Source organism: Eurosta solidaginis, chromosome 1 (assembly GCF_040869045.1).
Source record: "Eurosta solidaginis isolate ZX-2024a chromosome 1, ASM4086904v1, whole genome shotgun sequence".
In the NCBI taxonomy this organism is placed as follows: Eukaryota; Metazoa; Arthropoda; class Insecta; order Diptera; family Tephritidae; genus Eurosta; species Eurosta solidaginis.
In genome coordinates, this window is record NC_090319.1 from 225,787,465 (window position 1) to 225,807,762 (window position 20,298).

The 20,298-nt window shown below is 38.9% G+C and overlaps 1 protein-coding gene across 3 annotated transcripts in view; it reads left to right on the forward strand.

Moving 5' to 3' along the window:
• Positions 1-20,298, forward strand: part of Snap25 (Synaptosomal-associated protein 25kDa) — a 1,254,720-nt gene that overhangs the window by 109,136 nt on the left and 1,125,286 nt on the right. For 2 of the 3 annotated variants that reach the window (XM_067769106.1, XM_067769100.1), the window contains one exon: positions 5,086-5,185. The exons of the other annotated variant lie outside the window; for it this stretch is intronic. In XM_067769106.1, the coding sequence (XP_067625207.1) occupies positions 5,087-5,185 (99 nt within the window). In that variant the 5' untranslated portion in view covers position 5,086. The remainder of the gene's footprint in view (positions 1-5,085; positions 5,186-20,298) is intronic. 3 annotated transcript variants of the gene reach the window in all.

Below are 20,298 nucleotides of genomic sequence, written 5' to 3' on the forward strand. Positions count from 1 at the left end.
ACCGTCAATATTGTAGTCCATTATGACTGCACTGCTGAGGACTTTTTCAAGGTTTTTCTTCACCGAATTTTGCAGCAAATTCCCAAGTGTTGAAATCTGTGAAAGTGAAAATGATTATTAGAATAGACCAAGTATGATACAAAATCGTTCCAAGCACAACATAGCTTTAGCTCCATTCACAAAGTCCATAACCAAAAATTGTTTTTAAGAAGAATTTTTCACACATATTGTATTTGTTAGTTAGGGACTTTATGAATTGAGCTACCGATAAGTAATTAAGAAAATTTTAAAATAAATGTTTGCTGTCCAGAAGAAAGTGCAATGAAGAAAGACAGCAAAGGACTATGGAATAGTTTTTGAAATGTTTGTCCTGGGCCCGTATTTTGTTCTACAATGACGTAACCGATTTTACGCCAACGACAAATATGAATCTGTCAAACTATTTGTCAAAATGATAATACAATATGGATTTAATGAGTAGGCGTGGTCATTAGTTTACGTATGCCATTAATCCGATTCACCAATTACTATCTATTGAGATTTGAAAATTTTTCCACCTATTCGTTTTTAATTTTTTATTTAAAAAGTAAAATTAAGTCTAATATCGGGTGTAACCAAACTCCATATTCTCAGCCAAGAGCGCTTATCGTACTGACAATTAGTTTAAGTTTTTTGAAATTAAATAAAATTGATACTTGGCGTGATTTACCTACGACGAGGTTTAGGCCGAACTTCTCTTTTAATTTGCATAGTGCTTTTTCTGGTTTTTCTTAGAAATTGGCGAGACGCGAACTAAAAGGCTTACGGCGACACTGAACGTCAACTGCAAGGCAAATGAATTTTCACTGAGAAGCTTTTCATGCACAAATACACTTTTAGTGTTTGCCAAATCACTGCCGAGAAATACTTTCTTCTAATTGACAAAATATAATTCTAAATGTTTGAGGTTTTTTCACGGGACTTGAACCCAGGACTTCCATGTAGTAGGCGGAGTTCCCTTTCTGAAAAATTAACCCGATTTTAGAAAACGTAAATAAAAAAAATTGAACCTACGGTTCCTCAAACCGAATTGATTATTTATAATGTTCACTGTTCGAAAAAATACTTACAAACAAACTGCGATTCTCAGAAACGACCTTTCCATCAAGATTTTACTGAGCACGCTACAGCTTATTTTTCAACTAACTTGCTCATTACCACTTCTTGGTCTGCAAGTGCAGTCATCACTGCAGCATTTTGAGAAGACATAAAAGCTAAAGAAAATCAAGTCGAATTAAGGTAAATGTAATATGTATATAGAAATAATTTAACATTCTTACAAAAAATGGTCTCCTTCAGGTTTCCGAAGGTTTCTGAAAGTAAAAACAACACAAATTACCAAATAGATCTTGCATTCATGTAGAGCTTTTTGCTATGCCAATGATTTTTTTTTTATAAAAAATTTGCGTACTGGCAAACTTTGTCCTGCCCTAAAATTGGGTCAATTACAAGCAAACAGGAAAAATAGCAATAACTTTTGAGAAAGAATACCCTACTTGAATTTAAATTTTCTGAACTTAAATTGTAACTTTCTGAGTTTAATTTGGAATTTCTGATCTTCCATTGTAATTTTCTGAACTTGTGTGGAAAAGGTGTAGACTTTTAACAAAATTCTTTTATTACTCGGAATCGTAAATGGTGCACTAATGGAATATGCATCCAAACCATTAAAATTTCAACAACCACAAAAATTTAAATTGTTTTGCTGATATCTCTTAGAGTTTTGGAACTTTCCAACATATGCTGTTTTTTGTTGAAAATAAGTATATTGATCTGATTTGGACTTATATTGTATCGGAGATGTCACGACCCTCATTCCCATTTACCCCACTTCTCGTTAAAGCTTAACAATATCAGATACGCCAAGTTTATGTAACGTGACTTAATCTGTTAAGGATATGTGATATTGAAAGAACCACGCCCTCCTTTCCAATTCTTACCACTTTTCTCCACTGATATAATATTGATGTTGGACATCTGCTTGCCAAGTATCATTGCCCCGGTATTGTTGGTATATATATCAGATGCCACGCTCCATACATATCAAAATTACCCCCTATGCAGATTGGTGTATATTTAATTTAAATCGGCCACATGGTGAAAATTTGCGTATGGCTTATTTATATATAAACAAATTTTTTTATTCGCTTTTGGGAATCGAATCTTCCAATTCCAAATGGCGGCAAGAGGACTTTTAAGTTGCCTCTAGTTAAAGCGCCAGGTTAACAAACGTATAAGGGTAATATATAGGCAACATTTAGACGTGCCTAAGCAGCTAACGCATGTCGCAAAGTAAAAACCCGTAGCACAATAATTTTCCTTTTTTATTAAATGTTTGTAAATCTCTTAAAATATTTGGTTAAGCGAAAGTTGACGATTTATATTACGATTCTTGAACATCTCAAAATATAAACAGATTTGTTTACATAATTTTTCGATATGACAGCAGAGTAGTTAGAGAACGCATATTAACGATGGTACTATCGAGATTGCCTTAATTTAACCCTTGAACTGAAATTTATAGGCCCGACACATAAGATTTTGTATACATCATCGTAAGCTGACGGGTGAGTGGATGTATTTGCCGGGGGAGCGACAAATAGCATAAAACTGTGACTACCATGCCCATTAAATAACTTACCTTGCAAATTTGTTATATTTGTATCCAACGCACTGCAACCTGCACACTCTGCAACTTGTAACTGTTTATCTAAAAAAAAAAAAAAAATACTAGAGTTGATGATATCTTATACAGATGTATATGTAATGGAACTTACAAGAGGATAATGGTACGTTCTCTACGTTGGTGAAGGATACGCGTTTTATATCTTTCGGCATGGTTGGTTTATATTTATTGTTTAAATTCACTAGATATATGTTAATTTAGTTAATAAGTAGAGAAATTAACATTTTGTTGCATATGATTTCGCACCACCAAACAAAACAAATTATTAATTTCCCTAATGTGTTCAATTTAAATTGAGTTAAAAAGTGCCATGTAACAATGGCATCAATAATATGGTATCAATATGAGGGAGACCTACTAGTTTACATTCAATTTCTTCAATAGGGTATTGATTTTCCTCGTCTATGAATGAGAAGTCGCCCACGCAAATACGAAGGGACATGGAGTCAATTGGTTCTAAAAAGAAACTTCTCAAATTTGTTAACTCTTTCCCTATTACAAAACGTCTGTCTTCTGAAAACCCTGTAATTTCTATTGGTTTGAATGGTTTAATGAGGCAAAAGCTATTTGGCTTTTTAGAAGAAAAGACGCAATCTTGGGAGAAAAAACACAAACTGTGCTAAAATCAACCAGCCACACCAATGTTGGCCACAATTGAATGCGAGATCTTCTGAATAATAGCAACCCATCAATGTTGATGTCTATATAAATATATCCATATGAAACCAACATGGCAATAGAGTCCTGGTGGAATGGATTTAGTAACTTCGATTTCTCTTCTTTTCGCATAGAGTGTTTCGGCGCTTCTTGGTACATCTAGATTCTCTTCTTGTAAAATACTAAGAAGGCTCTCAAATGCTCTACGTGATGGGCTAAAAGTAGTAAACCATTCCAGGATTTTTTCCTTAAAGTAACGCTGCAGTTTGCCTTCAATTGAATTTCCACTATCTACATTAATAGCTACATCAGAAAAATCACTTTCCTCACATTCATACTTAGTAGGCAAACTCCCTATATCGCCAACTCAACTTATGCTAGCACCGCATTTCTCCACAGAGGATTTTGAGGGCCCTGCTTTATCATTACTATAAACTGGTCCAAACAATTTCCTAGCATATATTTCCCTTTGCTTCTTGAAAAGTCTTCTCATATTACGTTTGCTACTCATTGCTACATTCAATTTTCAACTCACCAAAATCGCAAAACACCACAAAATTTATATATCTTATTTTAAGGCACGAGCAAAATTTTTTCCACTTTTCCGTAAACGCTTGATAAATTGAAATGTATACTGAAAAATCTAGATGTGTATACGCAAGCCGCTTATCGATTATTGCGATTGCATCGATAGATTGAAAAAATTTAGTTGGCCGATATGATCGTCCGTGCTCAGCAAAGGCACAAATCGAAGCAACGCGAGCAAACATGGATCGCCTTGCTACGTCAATTTTCAACAATGAAACGTCTTGCTGCCTTAAAATAACCACAGATTTAACTGCACTACACTACGCGGCAAAATATTCTTTGCATGTATTCTTGTGGGCAAAGTCCAAAAAGTGTAGCGCCGTTGCCGCTATATGTCGCGCATGTAATTCCGCCTTTAGTTTTATTGACGACATACGACATATCTGTACTGTTTTCGCTATTCAACTTAAATCAATGGGGTTAGATAATATCTTTATAACTTATAATGTGTGTTCATACATGTTTTCTATACAAATTTTTTAACATAATATTTTTTCAACTGAGTTCAATGAAAATAATTTACACACAGCCGTATTCTAAATATTTGAACAGTATTTTTTTCGGGAACGCAAAACTTAATGGTTGCGGGTAATATAAGGCAGCGCGTAAGATTTTCAAATGCTTACTTATATCGCTATATCAAATATCATCGATCGTTCCGTTTATCGACCATCTTTTGGCATCGTTGTTAATTATATGTATAATAAAATGGACGTGGCACCGCCCCTTTTATGACTAAGCAATTTTCTATGTTTCGGGAGCCACAACTCGAAGAAAAATTAGTTCAGAATAGAACCATATGTATATGTATTATTGCGCAGCCTTGTAACACTATTAAGCACACAAACCAAACAACAACAGCATTTCAAGTGTACATCTGGGTATATAATGTTCGGTTTCACCTGAACTTAGACTTCCATACTTGTTCACCCTGCCAAAGATTTTTCAGATGTCTTTGTAATTTTGATTTAGAACTTATGTCCCCGCCAAGTTGAGTATCAAAAATGAACAGGCGAAATCCAATATCTCAAACTATTACTTAAATTTTGGAAACAGTTTCTCTTTCTATAACTCTGGATAATATTTAAATTTTTCTTAAATGTGCTTTTTTACAGAATGTCGGTTGACACACCTAACGAAGAAAGTCTGACACCCCAGGTGCCAAAGACGGAACTAGAAGAACTTCAAATAAAGGCAAATAGTGTTGCTGATGAGGTAAGTTATTGTGCTGTGAGGACCCCAAAACCGAGGGTTTTATACCCTCACAGCATATACTTACATATGCAATTTTAACATACATTTTTGTAATACAATAATTGAATTTATAACCTTCAATTTACCATTTATATATTTTTATTAAGTACCCGACATGTACATAGATCTTTATGAATTACACGCCAAAATACATATATTCTGTTGTATATTGAATTAATAATTACTGGATCGAAGTACAAATTAGACTTGCGCACTTTGCACGCAAGCAAAAAATGTACATTTTCGCCCACATAAATTTTAAATTTAGGATCACCCTAAGGCACTCTGAACATTTGGAGAAGAAGTAGACACGCACAAAACAAACAAAAATTCATCGGTCAACCAACACTTTGTACACGCGCAATCCAATGCACCCAGTGAAACTTTATCGTTTTATTCGACAAGATGTCTTTATTTTATTTTCGATATTTAGTTTGTCTTACAAAATGGCAACTTGTCCTTTTTGGCTGGCACAGGAAGAAGAAGGAAATCAGTGAAGTTAGCTGCGCTTCCCTCTTTTTGACATTTTCTTTTATACTCGCCATCCTATGCCAGGGTTGCTATGTACAGGGTTGCTTATATGAATAAAACTTAAAACTAAAGGTGACACTACCAACTTAAGGTGACATTACAACTCGGCCAATCTGACATAATGATTGACATCAATCAATTAACATTTCATTTTGCCATTGGTGACTGGACATTATTATTATTTTTTTCTATGTTCCCATTGGTTGGCGAACACCATTTGCGAATTTTTAAAGCGTCAACGACTCCATCATATGGTAAATGTGTCAATTGGCAGTTATTTATATCTCTGATGACGTAACGGTCATTTGGCAATGATTTATGGAGTTTCTTGTTGGTTCCGACGGTTGTATCAGTGTGCCTTATAACTACGAAGTCTCCAACTGAGTAGGTCTTGGCATGGATATTGTTTCTCAAGAAGTATCGTATATTATATTCCTGGGACCGTTTTATGTTTTTAAGCGCGTCTTGTCGGGTTTCACTAAGGTTCCTAACACACACACCTAACACCCATCACATATATAACCACCAATATATGTTTACGCTTTGACCTAATCGCGGGCAGGGGGCGAAGTGGTCCAAATGGAGGGTGTCAAATGAAATTGGTTTCTTTGGAATACTAAAGAGGTTATGCTCGTTAGAACGAGCAGGCGCAGAATATATAATGCATTTGATGCAGTCTTGGATTAGTCTACGAATTTTTTTCTTCATTTCGCTGAACCAATAAGTTTTCCTTATTTGATTATAGCATTTATCTGCCCCTAGATGACCTATTTTCTCATGTGTAAACCGAATTACATTTTCTTGCATTTCTGTAGGGACACACAGCATGACCTTTTGACCAATCCTGCGACATACTAAGCTATCGACCAATCGATCCAATTCGCTCATAAGTTTCTTAAGTTTTTCATCTCGATTCTGGGCGATTTGGATTTGAACATCCAAATCATCCAGGTCTACTGCAGCAACTAACATATATTTCTTCACCGAGGGCCGAGGTTTCACTACGTTTTCGCCATTGCATGCTTCGTGTTTTACAATTGAGCCTACGCCCTCCTTCAAATAACGGACTTCGACTTAGGGCGTCTACATGCCCAAGGTTTGTTCAGATTCGATGTTTAATAGAGTAGTTAAAATTTTCCAACTGAAGTGCTCATCGGGCTATTCGAGGGTTAATTTGTTTCTTGTTCAAAGTCATTGTCAACGAATTGCAGTCAGTAATAATTTCAAATGGGATGCCTTCTAAGTAGATTCTAAACCTCCGGAGGGCATAAATAATCGACAAGGTTTCTAGCTCAAAGCTATGATATCTAGACTCGGCCGGAGTGGTTGTTTTAGAAAAGTATGCAATTTGGTGAAATTTACCGTCATCCTGTTTTGCAATAGAACAGATCCAAAACCCTGACTGCTTGCATCACAGTGAAGTTGTGTTTCACGATTACGATCATATATAGCCAGAAGTGGGGCACTGACTAACGCATTTCTAAGAGCTTTGAAGGCCTTCAAGCAGTCTTCCGAAAATATGAACTCAGCTTCTTTACGTAAGAGGTTCAGAAGTGGATGAGCGGTTTTGGAGAATGAGGGTACAAACTTACGGAAGTAGGAGCATAGTCCAATACAAGAACGAAGCTCTTTCTGGTTCCTCGAAATTGGGTAATTTGCAATTGCTTTAATGTGGGATGTCGATGGTTGTATCCCTGACGGACTGACGAGATAACCTAAGTCCTCTATTTTGTTATAGCCGAACTTGCACTTCTTCAGCTTAAGTTCTAAATTCCTTTCATAGGCCCTGCTGAGCACTTTTCCTAGGGTCTCGAGGTTACATTCAAAATTGTTTGAAGCTATGTCTAATATGTCGTCAATGTACACAATAATTTCTCTCGCATCTATCATGTCCCGAAAAATGTTATAAACGAATCTCTGGAAATTAGCTGGTGTATTCTTTAACCCGAAAGGCATCCTAACGTATTCAAATTTACCATGTGGTTTAACAAATGACGTTAAAGGAATAGAATCCTCGTGCATCGCTAGCTGATTGAAACCATCTTTCAGGTCGAGTAACGTAAAACACTTTTTCCCTGACATATATTCAATACAATCATCTATTAGGGGTAATGGGAAATTGTCCCTAACATTTTTCTTATTGAGGGCTCTGTAGTCTATGCACATACGCGTTTCACCATTCTTTTTCTTCACTAGGACAATAGCAGAAGCATAAAGGGAGCTGCTAGGCCGAATAATTTGTCGCTTAACTAAGTCATCGGTGATATTTTGAACCTCATCTCTATCCTTAAAAGATGATCTTCTAGGCAAGCAGTAGAAAGGGGTGTCGTCAGTTGTTTGTATTATCATTTTATAATCGTAAGGTTTCTTATCGATTTGTGGTGGGGCCAAATAGGCATTATTTAGAACATCCATTATGGCTTTCCGGTCACTTTTATTGATATTGGGGCTTATATCTATTTCTGATTGAACAACACTTTCATCTATAGCACATATCTCTTTCGCTATCAAGTCAAATGCGCTACCTCCATTATCACAATAATCATTGCCATCGCCTAACTTTTGTTTCACTGCAAATTCTTGATCACATTTTGCATATGTTTTATCCAATATATGTTCATCGCTAAGCGATCTATTACTATAGTCACCATCAGCAATTTTATCAGTAATCGAATCAGATGTATAAGGTTTCAAAGTATCTTTAATAAATTCATTTCTTTTTGAATCCACATTTACATTGCATTTTTTAAATTCATTTACATTGTAATTAAATTTTACAAAATATATATTAAATTTAATCATAAATTCTTGACCAAGGATCAGTGGTGTGGAGAGTGATTCATCTGGTACAATCATAACGTTCATCATTTTGGTTGTACGACGGAATTTAACTGCACACAATTTTATGCCAAACGAGTGAAGTCTATTTCTGCCGGCCCCGATGTACTTCGTAGGTACCGCAATAGGTGGTAATTTTATAAATTTTGTAGCAACAGATCTTTGCATGATATTAATCGGACTACCGGAATCAAGGAGAGAAATAATATTTACAAAACCTGACCATCTGTTTCGATTTAAATTGTAAAAGGCCACACTTACCTCTTCCTTATCTGCTATATCATAGTAATCCTCAGTATTGGAGATGGTGGCGACACGAGTGAGCTGGTTCTTCTTACGAGGGCAATCCTTGTGCGTATGTCCCAACTGGTGGCATGTTAAACAGGAACCTGCAGGGCGTTGAGGCTTTGGGAAACTGCTCTGATAGTGACCAAATCGGGAGCAGTTGGAGCAGCGTATTGTTGTCCAATCATCGCCGGTAACTACCCTCGGCGTTTTTGTTTCGATGCTTCCAGCGGTATTTCCAAATTGTTTCCGTGAAGAGTTCTGGCGGCGCTGCTCATACCGTTCAGTTCGCCGTACTAGTTCTGCCACCGAATTGGCGCCATAGAGTATACTAATATTGTTGATACTGTCTAGGATTCCATCAATGATTATATCGACCAACTCCGGTTCCGGTATCTCTGTCTGAGCGGCTATCGATTGCATCGCGACGACGTAGCTAATGCAAGTTTCGGATGGCTTCAATTTGCGTAGCCTTAGTTGACGATACTTCTTGCCGCGAGCAATTGCGTCGGAACATCGCATACAACGACGACTTAAGAGCTGAGTACTCCATAAGATCCTTGTTTAAAATAAATTCTTTTGTCGTTCCTGTCATGCACCGCCTCAGTGCTAGGCACTTGTGCCTTTCATCGTACTTATTCGCATCAGCGTAGTCCTCGAACTGCAGAAACCACCTGTTGATATCATAATGATTATCACCGCTAAACTTTGGTACTGCAGCGTCTAGTTCATCGAAATTTATATATTTTCCTATGCGAACACTTGGGTTGCTTTGTATTTGTTGTAGCTAACTTAGGAGTTCCACGATTTCGCGGCGCAATTTCAGGACACTTAACTGGTCCTCTAGTTGACTAGCTTCTCCAAAAGGTGAGTTAGAAGCGACATAAAAACCAGTGTTATAAGTAAATGATAGGGCATCGTGGTTTGACACAGCAGCAGAAACAAATGATGCGGCGGCAGCGGTGGTTTCGGGTGCTGTCTCAACAGAGGTGGAAAAGGTTTGACCTTCTACAGCAGCAGCACTTAATACAGGCCCTACAACATCATGTACAGCGGTGGCGGCAGTAGTAAAAATGGCAGCGGTAGTGGCAATGGCAGACACAAATCATAGGCATGACAATGGAAAAGGGGAATGTATGTTAGCATGTAAGTGTATGTATATGTTAATAGAATACAATGAATTATTATTCGAGTTCATCACTCTACTTTTTATAATTGGAATTGCAAAATTACTGAATGCCCGCTAGCAACTCTACATAATTTTATAACGGAAGAATTGTTACTAACGAATTGTTTTTAGAAAATAACCGTCCGCCGATATACGAAATCGCATATAAGGGCGAAAAATTAGCATGTAAGATCAGAAGCTAGGAGATAGGCATATGAGTCAGTGGACTTCTACCACTGATAGAAACGCGACCTGAATGTTTCTACTTCATTTCGTGCTTAGTTTAATATTCAGTAGGAGGTTTCCACTCCAACTGACGGAGAGCTTGGCAGAGGGGTTCTACCTCAGCTACTCTTATCGAAACAGGGCCAGAGAGTAGGAGTAGCTATTAAGGAAAATTTATTTTAAAATAAATTTTTTAACGTTTTCAGAACTTCTTTGCTTATTTCTTGCAATAAGAATAGGTTCTGCCAGGGTTCCTGGACGGGCTGGGCATACCTCAGCGGAAAATGAGTCCGTCACAGTGCCATCTGTGTTAATGGTGGAAGGAAATTTGCTACTAGTTCCGGCATGAAAGCCGGCGAGGGTGGAAGATGGTTATCTGGTATTATAAAGAGGGTGCCCTAAAATGATGCTAAAACAATCGATTGAATACTTTTTCTCAAATAAATTGGACTTCAAAAATTAAAATTGGCAGCTTGAATAAAAAATATAAAGCGCGATATAACACCGGGGAGATTGAGGACGAACTTCTCCTCCAATTTGAGTCGTGTCACTGTTAAATTTTTCCCACAAATAAGCGGGATGAGACCTGTATATTTAATGGTGACTCTGAACGGCATCTGCAATCAGATGACAATTCATGGCAGAAAAACATGTGGAGTATATGGCAAACCACAACCACTGTCGAGGGTTGGCCCCGCTTTGAAAAATTTCGATTGATTTTGATGTTACTTTTTACGCCCAGGGGATTCGATGTGCTAGAAAGGCCACTACGGGCGTATTTTCAATAAATACTTAGCTTTTTAAAAAGCTGTCCTGCTTTTTGGCAAATTTTGAACTTCTATAAAGCACCTAGTGATGCAAAAGTTTTCATTGTACCCGATATTTGAAATTAAATATTTACATGGTGACCTGGTAACTGACGAACATAGTAAACTCAAGTTGTTGTGTGAGCTCTTCTTGAAAGAGAGCGATAAGACGAGCCCGATACCGCGTAGTCTTCCGAACTTTTCGAACACGGAAGCGAAGAGTTGGTAGAAAGAATGTATCAACTCCTATGCCATTTTCGATACGACCAGTGGCTAACTTATAGGGGTTTTTCGGTTTTTCTATAATTGAAAAATTTTATTTTGTTTTTAGAATAGTAAGTAGAAATTTCTTTTTTTTATACAAAATAAAAAAAAAATAATCATTACTAGTTATTTCGAGACTTACCCGGGTATTTTGGACTATGGTTCTTACTGCTTCAAACGGGTAAAAGGTGGACCAAAATCCCACTGATAACTGCGCCCAAGACTTTGAGGTTTGCGAATCTACATCTTTCGGGGGGGGGGGGGGGGGGGGGTTGGGGGGGGGGAATTGTTTTAACTGAGGTTTGAGTCGGGGAGTAAAGAACTCCTGCTTATAGCTTGTTGCAGGAGGCGGACGTCCGCATGGAGGAAGGTCTGGTGCAGAAACCTTATATACAGGGTAGTAAATCGAGCCCTTTTCGGAGAGAATGATGGGATGACACTCATTTTAGGTCATGTCGGCGTTTACTAATCGTCCGTTGGAACGGAAAATCCCGTTTATATCCAGGAAGGGGTCAAGTGCCAGTAGGGGACTTCACTTTCCGATTGGTTCGAGGGAAGCTCTTTCGGAAGCGAAGAATCTCGATTAAGTCAAGCTCAGCAGACGGATTTTCGCGCGCATGACGTCGGCGTAAGAGAGGACGGGATCGTTAGGGGCACGGTTGCCTCCTACAGCATTCCTAAGCCGAGTTATAAATTTCAGCATGTACGCTGTTACGCGCAAGGTGCGGGGATAGGAGGAAAACCGTGCTAAGACATCTTCTGACCCTCCCGCTGTCCTCGGGGGGTCGGGAAAGCCACTATGAACCATTCCGCCATAGCGATGAGTTACCGAGATCCGCGGGGCTACATCCTCTGGTTCCAAGATCTGCAGGGTTGTCTTTGCCTCGCACATGTTGCCAAGGGACATTTCCTACGAGGTCTATAATCTGCGTTGTTCGGTTAGAGTCGTATGTTTTCCAAGAGTGGGGTGGCTTTTCCAGCCAGGCTAGCACGATTTCAGAATCGGACCACATGGTTAATTTTTTTTTGATTTAGGCCGAGATGGGTTTGGACTACTGCGACTAATTTTACTAATAAGAGCGCTCCGCATAGCTCCAGGCGTGGCAGACTAATCGTTTTGAGCGGAGCCACTTTGCTGTTGGACACTATAAAGTGAGAGTAGACCTCAACATATTGATCTGGCGCAAAAACCATCCATCGCGGTATTTGGATGGCTGAGATAGAGGGCAGATTCTGAGAGAACTGCGCCGATTTGACTAGGCGGATGGGTTTAACCTCCTCGTCCCACTCGGTCCCGTCTAGCTACAATTCTTGCATGAGCATCTTCGCTTGGATCATTCTGGGCGTCAGCTACCCTGCGGGGTCGAAAAGTTTCGCAATGGAGTAGAAAATTTATCGCTTCGTGGTTGCAGTGGATGCCGGATTTGAGTCGGCGGTATAAGAGAATGTATCCGTTAGGGCGTTCCACTATATGCCCAGGGTCTTGGAGGTGCTAGTCTTTTTGAAATCGAGAAAATTGGTTTCAAGCAAATCCGGTTTCGGTATTTTTTGGAGGATGTCGGGGTGGTTTGCAGTGATCTTTTTTAGGGGGAAGCCGTCGGAATTGAGAGCATCTATAGTCTCTGTTAGGGATTGCTCGGCTGATTGGAGGTCATGACTGCCCGATAAAATATCGTCAACATACGTCTCGGAGTTTAGTTATGGGGATGCGCGTTGATGGGAATCGGCTATATCTTTCGACAGCTCGTGTAGAGTGCGAATAGCTAAGAAAGGCACGCAGTTAATCCCGAAGGTGACCGTTTTTAACTTATAGTCCTTTATTGGTCTGTGTTGGGGGGGTTCGGAAAATTATCCGGTGGTAGTCTCGGTCATCAGAGTGTAAGAGAATTTGGCGCTACTTTTTCTCGACATCGCCATTAAACAACATAAGTCGGAGATCGGGTTGGAGGGTTGGTCCGGTACATAAAACATCGTTGAGGGAGTGACCGGAACCCGAATTTTTAGAGATGTTGAATACAACTCTGACTTTTGTTGTCTTCTTTTCTGGCCTTACGACCGCATGGTGAGGGAGGTAGAAAGAGCAGTATTTACCCAGGGATTCTACTTCATTGGAACAGCATTCTTCCATGTGGCCTAGGGACAGATATTCTTCAAGTACCTGGTCGTATTGCTGTTGAGATCACCCTTTTTGAGAGGGTACGTTCCATACCATGGAACTGTCGTTGGGCTGCAGTACGGATTGACCTAGGTCGATATCATTCGTGAATGTTGGTTTAAATGGGAGCCGGACCATATATCGACCGTCACCCATGCGAGTGGTGGTGCTTTGATAAAAGTCTTCGCACATTTTATCTTCTGGGGTTTCCACTCGCGTTCTGGGTATTTCTTCAATTTCCCAGAATTGCCGTAGCTTTTCATTCAGCTGGACATTCGTCACTTCCCATGCTTGAGAAGAGTGTGCTCCCACCTTTTCTGGGGTTTGGCCACTTATTATCAAGCCATATATTGCGTTTTGGGCTAGCAGTGTGGGGGAGATCTTTTCGATGCCATTTAGCATGATTTGAGGGATGACATCGCTGCCCAATACCAGATCGATTTGGGAGGGGTTCTGAGAACTCTGGTCTGCTTGCTTGAGGTGGGACCATTTACGCATTTAGCCTGAGTGTTGCGAGTTGCCTAGTGAGGCGAGGTAACACTATTGCCTGGGCCTTTATCTTTACCTTATGGTCATTTTAGACTAGGATCAGTGAGCATAACTTGTTGGAGGTTTGTACTACTCCGCCTCCCATGCCCGATATTTCAAATAGGGAGTGGGTATATAGAAGGCCTAGCTTAACCTGTGCTTTTGCGGAAATGAAGCTACGTTCTTACCCTTGATCCACTAAGGCTCTGAGCCTGAAGCAGTCACCTCGTTGTTCTATGGATACTATCGCTGTGGGGAGAATTATTTGTCTATCATTGTCGGAGTGCAATGACTGGATATGGGCTGCGTTTCAGGTATAGGGAAGTTCCTCCGTAGCTGCTGCTCGTTGAGACTTGTTGCCTGGTACTGCTGACCACTGGACCGCGTAGATCGACATCCCAGTTAACAACCATAGGATCTAGCGGTACCAGCCAACAAAGCGTCAACGAAGCAGCAGCTACGGAGGAACTTCCCTCTACCTAAAACGCAGCCCATATCTGAGGGGCTTCGGTCTCATGAAGGGTGGAGTTGTGTCGACCTTGGCAGTAGAGACATGTTCTTGTGCTGGTGCAATTTTTAAGATGTGGGTTTGAGGTAGACTTCTTTCGCACAGATTGTTATCTTTCACGAATTTTTTCGCTCAGGGATTGTCAGCTTCTTGTAACGCAAGCAGCTTTGTAGCGTGTGGGAGGACTGCTTGCACATTCTGCAGGCGTAGATTTTTTGATGCTCGGCCACATGAGCATTTGTTCGAATTTGGCAGTAGTTGCTATTGTGCGGGGTTGCGGCTTTGGTTTTTGGTTTGACCCTGCCTGAACTGGGGATTATTCTGACTTGGGCGGGGCCTTGAGAAATTTGTGGAGGGTGGATTATATCGGGATGTGGTTGGTCGCCATTGATCCGCCCTTTCCACTAACTCGTAGCGAGTAGTCAGAAATTGATCCATTTGGGACCAGTTCGGGAGGTCTCTTCGAGAGTTTAACGATTGTTCCCAAAGCGCAAAAGTATTTTCTGGGAGTTTTGAGGTTACCAGATATATTAATATGGGATCCCAACCCTCTGTCGAGACTTCTTGGGTGGCTAGAATCTGGAGGCAGTTGCAGAAGATTGCAATCGCTGAATATCTTCGCTTTTTTCAGTCTGAATGGCCTTGAGGTTCATAAGGATCTTTATTTGGTTACCAAGACTCTTTTGTTTTCATACCGAGATTTCAGAGCTCATACCGAGATTTCAGAGCTTCCCACGCCAGAGGAAAGTTGTCATCATTAAGTGAGAATTGTTTTGCTATCTGGCCGACTTTTCCTTGGGTCTTGTACCTGAGGTGGTACAGATTTTGGGTGCTCGAGAGTTTTGGGTGGTTGATATAGACCGCAGTGAACATGTCACGGAAGGACGGCCATTGATCATAACTCTCGTAAAAGACTTCGGTGTCACAGGCGGATACTTTGAGGTGCATCCCGGAACTTTCTTGAGGAGTGGTGGTTGTAGCGGGGACGGGATTACTTAATACCCTGAGCTGGATTTGATCACCTATTCTTGCCTTTGTGTCCTCATAAGCTATAAGGCAGGCTCGGTATTTACTGAAAGCTGAGGACTGAAAACCGCCAGGAAAGTCGTTGTCATCTGACTCCACCACGGCGTCATATGCGCTCTGTACCGTTTCCCAGAATACATCAATATTTTTATCTTTCAGTTTTAGGGATGCCCTGGTATTATCCTGAATCTGGGTTGTGTCGAACCGAGCGCAGTAATCCGTAAAGAGATCTGTTTCGGATATAAACTTATTTTCGACCACGGTATTCATTCTAACTAGGGACTTGCTTAATTTTACTTTAGCTATTTTGGAAATTTTGGGGATTGCCGAGTGTTTATTTATACGAGAAAACCAAAGGGAGAAGGTTTCCTATTGATCAGGATTAGCGTAGGCTAGGACCAGTTGTACTGGCTTGGGAGTAGTATGGAATAAATTGGGTTGCGCGGCAGAATTTACTGTGGGGTATTCAAACAATGTAAATGTGGCCGAATGTGTTGCTGGGTACGCCAACAATATAAATGTGGGGATATGTATTTAAATTAAACCACAAGGGACACACGTATTAAAGGGCAATGAGCGAATATTCTGCAAGTGTGTGTGGGATTTGCGTGGAAATTTTTAATGCACCGCTTTTATTTACGTGTGTATGGGGGTGGGAATACACATATATATATATATATATATATATATATATATATATTATATAAATATAAATATAAATATATTGTAGTTTTGGCGGGAAAATGTAATTCTGGCGGGAGCCACCAAAATTGATTCGGGGGAATATATTAATATATGTATATGTATGTATATTATTAAAACCGCTGTTTTCTTCGATGGCGAAGAAGGACCATTAGTTATTTTGAGACTTACCCGGGTATTTTGGACTATGGTTCTGTCTGCTTCAAGCGGGTAAAAGGTGGAGCAAAATCCCACTGATAACTGCGCCCAAGACTTTGAGGATTTTCACCACGGTTCTAAGGACCGTCAAACAGCGTACCGATGATGAGTCAAATTGGCGATTGTAAAGCAAGCGACTGTAGATCTTTCCAATCAGGAATATTCACAAGGATTTTGGCAGGAACTTCTTAAGCAGATCAAAATTTGCTGGAAAATATATTTGTTGCCAGAGTATGCTGCACTTTACGTGTGCTTCGTTGGACAAGTGATCTTTTCTGAAAGCTTTTCCTTATTCTGTCACAAAAATTCAGTATTAGCGCACTCAACAGCACACGAATTGTATGCTAATTTTTTGCCAGTTTTGTCTTGCACCGTTTTATTGGGAAAATTCAACTTACTGAATTTGCACCGAATATAATATTTCACAATATTTGAAATTTTAGAAGTAATAATTGTATCTATATATAAAATTTAATTTAATTAAAGATAATGAGTCGGTTTCGTTTTGAGGCCTTATTTCCTTTTTACAGATTTCGCACGCGGCAACTTGAGAAAAACACTTTATGTATATTATAGTTAGAAATATTTCAGATCTCGAATTTGCACAATGACAAGTGATAAAGATTATCGCCAATTTACAATTTTATTTGAGCTTTTCAGCAATACAATACTGATTTGCAAGAAATGAAAAATGATTCTATATCAAAATTGGTGGTTTTCACGATGTAGTATCCAATAAGAACGATCCAAAAATTATTGTTCAGTGGTAGCTGAACATATGGTTGTGCATGCCAGATGGTCATTTATGTGCTGTGGCGAATTCGTAGTTGGGAGATTTGCGTGTTGCGGTGACCACACGTCTCAATCAAGTTACGTTACGTCGTACAAGTTATACTTCGTGCAATGCTGAATTTAAAAGTTCATTACGAAAAATTATGATGTACAGATGTGTATGAAAAAAATACAATGCCATAATCTACAATGCTCTAAACTGTATATGTATAAGAATGTGTAAATGACAATGAAATTAAATATTTTGTAGGGACGTGTGGTACAATGCGTCGCGTGATCAATTACAAAAAATTATTGTTCTGGCCTTGAGTTCGTTTCGAAACTTGAATACTTTATCAATAGGCCGATAAAAGAAAAACAATTTTTAATAAACCATGAGCATTTGGGAAATGTCAAACAAACTAATTGACAATAAACAAAATCCAACATTATCAGTTTCCTGCAACATTGCGCAACGCTGAATAAATATAGTTGGTAAGAAGGAATAGAAGTAGCAATTCGTCAGTCAAACAAACCACCGCTGTATAGCTAAATGGTTAGCGCAGCGTGTCTAAAGCGTACTGATGATGAAGGCTTAGCACCATTCGAAATGGATCTATATGCGCAGCTTTGGCAGGTTGTCTGAAAAATTTTGTACTTACTATTCCAAAAACAAAATAAAATTTTTCAACTATAGAAAAATTAAAAAAACAATAATCATTACAAAAAATTATTGTTCTGGCCTTGAGCTCGTTTCGAACCTTAAATACTTTATCAATAGGCCATACAACAAAAACAATTGTTAATAAACCATGAGCACTTGGGAAATTTAAAACAAAGTAATTGAAAATAAACAAAATCCAATATTATCATTGTCTTGCAACAGATGGCGCAACGCTGAATAAATATAGTTGGTAAGAAGGAACAGTAGTAGCAATTTGTCAGTCAAACAAACCACCGCTGTATAACTAAATGGTTAGCACAGCGTGCCTAAAGCGTACTGATGATGAAGGCTCAGCAACCTTCGAAATGGATTTATCTGCGCAGCTATGGCAGGTTGTCTGAAAATTTTTCTACATACTATTCCAAAAGCAAGATAAAATTTTTTCAATTATAGTAAAATTAAAAAAACAATAATCTTTACAACCTTGAGACTAATTTTTCCCATAACTATTTCCCAACAATATGCTAGGTTTTTTGAAAAACTCTTTTAGGACTTCGTTTACAGAGAGTGGTATATCAATATGGATATTCAATAAAGCGAGTCCATTCAAACGTTCTTGACTGATTGTATTCCGCAAGTATGACTTTAACCTTTTGAGGGCAGAAAATATGAGTTCTTGTGTTGCTGTCGAAATTTGTAGAACGGTTAATATGCGCAATATCTTATTTACATGTTCGAAAGCATTTGCATTCATCATCTGAAAAAATAAGATAAATAAGAAATATATCATACACATTTTTTTAGGTAATCATCAAAATTGTACCCACCTCAAGTGCATCAAACACGTTTTTAAAATTCTGACCATCGACTCGCCTTATACACATTTTGACTTCCATTGCAAACTCGGTTTTGGATCAATTCACAACACTTTCATAAAATTCATGCCGTCTATTGCATTTTTCAGCGTTGTATTCATTTTTGGGAACAAAACACCGAAATTTTCGAGAACTAGTTGGTGTTTCATGTAACGGCTCTTGATATGAGTTACGAATGCATCAAGGAATGGAATGTAGAATTCGATTCTATAATAATCTTCGACGCTCTCAGTATCAACGTTTCATCTACTTAATTGATGTTTACTGATGCGTAGTTTCTTGTGTAGCGCAACTCTCTCAAGAAGTTTCCAGCGCATTATATAGCTTATACAACCCAATTGTCAACCTCACCTACCCGTGGCGAATCCTGTTTCATTAACAGCCGAGGCTTTGGCAACCCCGAACTCCTGATGGATTAAAGGGGTGGGAGGGCGGTATGGCCTAGAAGGTTGCATGTGGTCATAACAAATCGTTTCCCCAGATGGTCGGGCTAATACCTTTATTGTGCTTGCTACCGGAACGTATCGGATCTGCATCCGGCAAAGGATCATTAACATCGATAACACTCCCCAAGGCCTTCGGGAAGTGTCCTTATCGCTACAACAACAACAGCAACGTTTATAATTGCACGCTAGAAATAGCAGCTAGAAGTATAAAGGAATCCAGATAGATATAGACTTCCATATAACAAAATCATCTGTATCGAAAAAAATTTGATTGAGCAATACCCGCCCATCCGCCCGTTAGCACGATAACTTGAGTAAATATTGAGATATCTTCACCAAATTTGGTACACTAGCTCATCTGGACCCAGAATAGATTAGTATTGAAAATGAGCGAAATGGGATGATAACCACGCCCACTTTTTATGCAATTAAAATTTTGGAAAACACAAAAAAACCTGATAATTTAGAAAATAATACACCTAGAATGTTGAAATTTGACATGTGTGGTGATATTGAGACTTTTGATAAAAATTTGGAAAACAATTTTAAAATGGGCGTGGCACCGCCCACTTGTGATAAAATCAATTTTACAAATATTATTAATCATAAATCACAAATCGTTAAACCTATTGTAACAAAATTCGGCAGAGAGGTTGCCTTTACTATAAGGAATGCTTTGAAGAAAAATTAACGAAATCGGATAAGGACCACGCCCACTTTTATATAAAAATTTTTTTAAAGGGTCGTGGATGAATAAAATAAGCTATATAAGCTATAGCCTGGCAGCGCCCCTTTTATGACTAAGCAATTTTCTATGTTTCGGGAGCCATAACTAAAGATAAATTAGTTCAGAATAGAACCATATGTATATGTATTATTGCGCAGCCTTGTAACACTATAAGCACACAAAACAAACAACAACAGCATTTCGAGTGTACACCTGGGTATGTAATGTTCGGTTTCACCCGAACTTATACTTCCTTACTTGTTGCATAATCGAAATTTCTGGAGAACGTTTTGCCTTTTTGGCCATCGATAAAAAGCAAAATAAATGCACCCTGCCTACATCATGTTACAATCATAT